The sequence below is a fragment of the Lactuca saligna genome, chromosome 5 (assembly GCF_052625555.1).
Source record: "Lactuca saligna cultivar CGN05327 chromosome 5, ASM5262555v1, whole genome shotgun sequence".
NCBI lineage: Eukaryota > Viridiplantae > Streptophyta > Magnoliopsida > Asterales > Asteraceae > Lactuca > Lactuca saligna.
This window is the reverse complement of record NC_136421.1, coordinates 60,119,076-60,123,866: the sequence shown is the minus strand read 5'-3', so window position 1 is coordinate 60,123,866 and position 4,791 is coordinate 60,119,076. Positions and strand designations below refer to the sequence as shown.

The following is a 4,791-nucleotide window of genomic DNA, read 5'->3' as shown; positions in this document are numbered from 1 at the left end:
CCACAAGAACTTTTAGAAGAATATATGTCTGTTTAGGTGCATTGAAGTTAGGATTCAAATCTGGATTAAGAGATTTTCTAGGTCTGGATGGTACTTTCATGAAGGGCCCTTACCCTGGGCAAGTGTTAACTGTTGTAGGGTTGGACTCAAACAATGACATATACCATGTAGCATATGCAGTGGTAGAGACATAATCAACAAGTAGTTGGACCTGGTTCTTGGAACTGTTAGGAGAAGATCTGGATCTGGGACCAAATTCAAACTTTACCTTCATTTCAGATAAACAAAAGGTGTGTACCAGCTAACTTTTTTTATTACCTTTTCTAAATACATTTGGTTAACTAATGTTGCATACAATGACTTTTGTTTAGGGAATAATACCAACAATGGAGAAGGTATTCCCTAGTGCAGAACACAGGTTCTGTTTGAGGCATATCCAGGAAAACATGAAGAAACAATGGAAAGGAAAAGACTTAAGTGACCAGCTTTGGGAGTGTGGTAGAGCAACAACAGTCAATCATTTTAATAAAGCAATGGATGAGTTGAAGAAGATCAATGCAGAGGCTCATGCTTGGGTGTTTAAGATCCCAACAAACGCTTGGGCTAAATCTCACTTTAGTGGTAAGTTTCTAGAAATGTATTGAGAAATGTTAATCTTCCCTGTTGTGTGTTTACTATATGTGTAATTGTCTTCTGTTAATATCTATTATTCAGGAAGGGCACATACTGATTGTTTGTTGAATAACCTTTGTGAGGTATTCAATTCTAAGATAGATGAAGGTAGGGATCAACCTACTATCACTTGCTTAGAGTATATTAGAGAGTATCTCATGAAGAGGTTATGTGTGGTGCAAAAGGAAATAGATAAGTGTGAAGGACTTCTAACCCCTACTGCAACTATACTGTTTGAAAAGATTAAGGTTGATGCATCAAAGTATGTGGCTAAATACAATGGGGCAGGGAAGTACCAAGTGGCAAGCACATGGCAAGACCAATATGTGGTAAACTTGAATGATCAAAGTTGCAGTTGTAGGTTTTGGGAGATTACAGGTTTCCCATGTAGACATGTTGTTTGTGCTATATGGGACAAAATTGAAAATGGTGAAAATGCCCTACATGTTGATGAATGGGTCCATCCTTGCTATAGGTTATCAACATGGAAAGCCATGTATTTCAACAAAATTGATCCATTGAATGGACGTACAATGTGGCCTAAAAGTGATTGCCCATTCACTTTACTTCCACCAAAACATAAGACACATGTTTGTATTTAAAGTACACCAAAAATATAGTATACATGTGAACATGGAATGAATTCAATTTTAACTATAGTATATCAACATGTGTAGGTTGGGAGGCCTAAGAAGAAGAGAAGGAGGGGTGTTGATGAGCCAAACAGTCAAGCTGGTAGATTGAGAAGGAAATATTTGGCAGTCACTTTTTCAAAGTGTCATAACAAAGGGCACAATTCCAGAACATGTAAAGGGCAGGGAGGCAGTGGTGAAGTTGGAGGGGGCTGAAACTTAGTGGTTATTAGGATGCTGGTGTTGTAAGTATTTAGAAACTTATGTCATGTGTACTTGTTTGAAGATATGTTAAGAACTTGAAAACTTTGCATGTAATGCTTGTGTTGTAGGTCTTTTGAAAACTTTGCATCATGGTTGTGTTAATAACTTTATAACTTTGAATGTAATGGTGTGTATGCACTTTTTGGTAATGAATTAATATGTTTTGTGTACTACCCTTCACAGATCAATTAATAACATTGTACATTTCAATTGCAAATGAAAACCATCTTCAAGATGCATTTACAATACACCTAAGAATTGCATTTCAAAAACATTCAAGAAATTGAACAATGAACTATAACAAACTACATTCCATTACCATTACCATTACCATTACCACTGCATTACACATTCACCAATCCAAAACCACCTACATAAACTGAAAGCAAAAAAAACCCTCTCCGATTTAAATAAAAAATTTTAAAAAAAAACCCTGTAATGGTTACAAACCAAAAACAAAAACTCCATTACCATCCAAACCTTCACAAGATACTTAGAGATTAAAATAATACCAAAAAAAACACCCATGAACAAAACAACATTAGTTGGTAGTTCCACAATTTTGCAGTTACAATGGCGACCCTCTCTTCCAATCGATTCTTTGATCTTATCAAACCTGGAATCACCACCAAAGCCCTACCACACATAGGAGGATCTGACCATCAAATGAAACCACATCTTCTACAGTTCCAAAATTGTCTTCCAGGGTTACGATCCGTCCATGAAGTGATCTTCGTTGCTTCATTACCACATCTGCAAGTCACCATCTTTGAATCAGAAGCGATTAGATGTCGTGAAGGGTGCAATGGTCGAGCAATAGTGGAAAGGAGGAGAGATGATCGACCGATGAAGCTAAAGGATTTGCCCAAAAATCGGACATGCAATTTCTTTTAAAGAGAGAAGGTTACAACTGAAATGACGAAATTACCCCTGCAATATTTTATTAAAAAATGAGTTAACGGTGAAATGCTAACGGAGTGAGCCGGAAGGACCAGTTGTTAAAAGTTTTGAAACCACAGGGACCATCTGTGAGGTTTTTTGAACTTAGGGACTAAACTTGATATTTCTGTAAACCACAGGGACCATTTTTGAAGTTTGGTCTTGTTTGTTTTAATTAAGAGTTAGATTTTATTTTCTTTTATGCCTCAAACTTATAATTTGTTTTCGAATTTTCCTTTTTTACAAGTTAAGCCGGTCATCCTAGGCCACATGTGTGCTGACTAGGCGTGATTAGCTGATGTGGATGCCCACATCAGCATCCTCCTTTTAACCGAAAAAATTAATCATTTTGGAAAGAGAATAGGAAAGTCGGGATTCGAACCAGAAAGTAAAACCCAATGTGTTTCCACCTTGCTAACATACGAATTTATGAATATCTCCTTGCGTTTAATATATAATCTAATTGGATAGCTTAATTTTTTCTTTTGAATAACTCTATATTATTCATGTATTGAATATGTATTTCTTTCTATTTTCAGTATAAATATTTATTTTTTTATTACCAACATAAATATTTTTTGTATTTTTAATAAATATGGATTATTGTGTTATTAATAAAAATACTTATTTTTTTTATTTTTAAAGTAGAAATACGCCTGTAAATGTATTTATATATTTAAAAGCATATTTGTACACTAAAAAACAATTTACAACTAAAAACATATTTATATATTTGAAAGAGAATTTTGTAGATTCAATAATATATTTATATATTTAATTGTAAATTTTTTTTAAGTGTATACACAAACAAATTACGTTTTAAAGGTATAAATGTCTTTTAAAATTCACATCAAGTAGATACTTTTATATTTTTAAAATTTTAAGAGATATTTATCTATATCTTTTATACTTTCAAAATCATAAAAGGTATTTGTATGTATTTAAATATTTGTATGCTTATTATATATAAATCAATCAATTTTTACTCTATAAATATGTTTTTTCATTATAAAAGTACATTTTAAGAGGCCTGCATATAGTATTTATACATTTTAATATAGGTATTTATATTGAAAATACAAAATGTATGTATTTAACTTTTTATATTGAAAATATGAAAAATAATAATAATAATAATAAGACTCCTAATACAAAAATACCGATTTATATTGAAAATACGAAATAATAATAATAATAATAATAATAATAATAATAATAATAATGAAAATCAATATCTATTTAAATTGTTTCAGTAATATAAATTATATTTATTTGTTCAAATGATACGCTCAATATTCATTTTAGCCCGTTGGTAAACTTATGCGTTTGTAAGCTTGAGGTGGTAGTTTCGATTCCTACCCACCCTATTTCCTTCTTAATAAATTGTTATAATAAAGCTTTACATATAAACACAGTCACTTCATAAGTGACATGTCAGCAAAAGCAACTTGCACAAGTAATCGGTTTTATCTATAAAAGGGTAAAACCAAAAAAAAAAAATTACAAGTTTGCAATATAAATTAACATAAAATTCAACTTTTGATAAAACTGATAAACATAAAAACTTGAGGGTTTTATGACATTAACCATTTTTCTAAGGAAATACAATAAATCAAATTTTCATATTTAAAAATTGTAATTTGAAATATATATATATATATATATATATATATATATATATATATATATATATATATATATATATATATAACTTTCAAAATCATGTTTTTTTATATATATTTTAATATTTTAATAATTATTTTCTATAATTTAACTCTAGAATGTCTAAAATACACTTGTTGCTATTTTATAGAAATACTTTCAATTTTCAACACTAAAAAGAGGATACAAAAATGTTTAGTAGTGGTAGCCCCCCAAAAAAAACTTTAACCTAGAGACTATAGTAGTTACACATAATTTTTTTAGTAGTTGTATCTTAACACAAAAATAAAATTTTAATTTTTTTACCCTTATAAGATGTAGGTAATTGTCCACGCCACCGCGAGAACCCTTTATGTTTGCCCCTGCTCAGTGTTTCTGCCAAAGGCTAGGCATGGGTGTAACACCTCACCAACTGTTGTACCTCGATCGCGGGTGCAAACTTTCTCTGAAATCTCGTAACGAACTCCTCCCAAGACATGACTGCTACAACCATAGTCCTCATAGCTCTACCAACCTCATCCCACTAGTCCCATGCTCGATCCCTCAATAAGCAAGATGCAAACCCTACCTTTGCCCCCTCAAGGCAAAAGCTCGTCTGTTTAGTAATCTCCATGTCAGCGAT

The 4,791-nt window shown here is 31.7% G+C and overlaps 1 protein-coding gene across 1 annotated transcript; it reads left to right on the top strand.

Annotated features, from left to right (window-relative positions):
- Positions 1 to 386: 386 nt before the first annotated feature.
- LOC145045340 (uncharacterized) lies at positions 387 to 1,520 on the top strand. Its single transcript, XM_078993679.1, has 3 exons — positions 387 to 621; positions 715 to 1,262; positions 1,350 to 1,520. Exons 1-3 carry the CDS (start codon positions 387 to 389, stop codon positions 1,518 to 1,520), a joined length of 954 nt encoding a protein of 317 aa, XP_078849805.1.
- The last annotated feature ends 3,271 nt before the right edge of the window (positions 1,521 to 4,791 follow it).

Excerpts from the sequence above, each read along its gene's own strand:
- LOC145045340 (XM_078993679.1), top strand. The coding sequence starts at position 387 with ATGGAGAAGGTATTCCCTAGTGCAGAACACAGGTTCTGTTTGAGGCAT. Across the intron at positions 622-714 it reads GGCTAAATCTCACTTTAGTG|GAAGGGCACATACTGATTGT; the intron begins GTAAGTTTCTAG and ends TCTATTATTCAG. Across the intron at positions 1,263-1,349 it reads CACCAAAACATAAGACACAT|GTTGGGAGGCCTAAGAAGAA; the intron begins GTTTGTATTTAA and ends CAACATGTGTAG.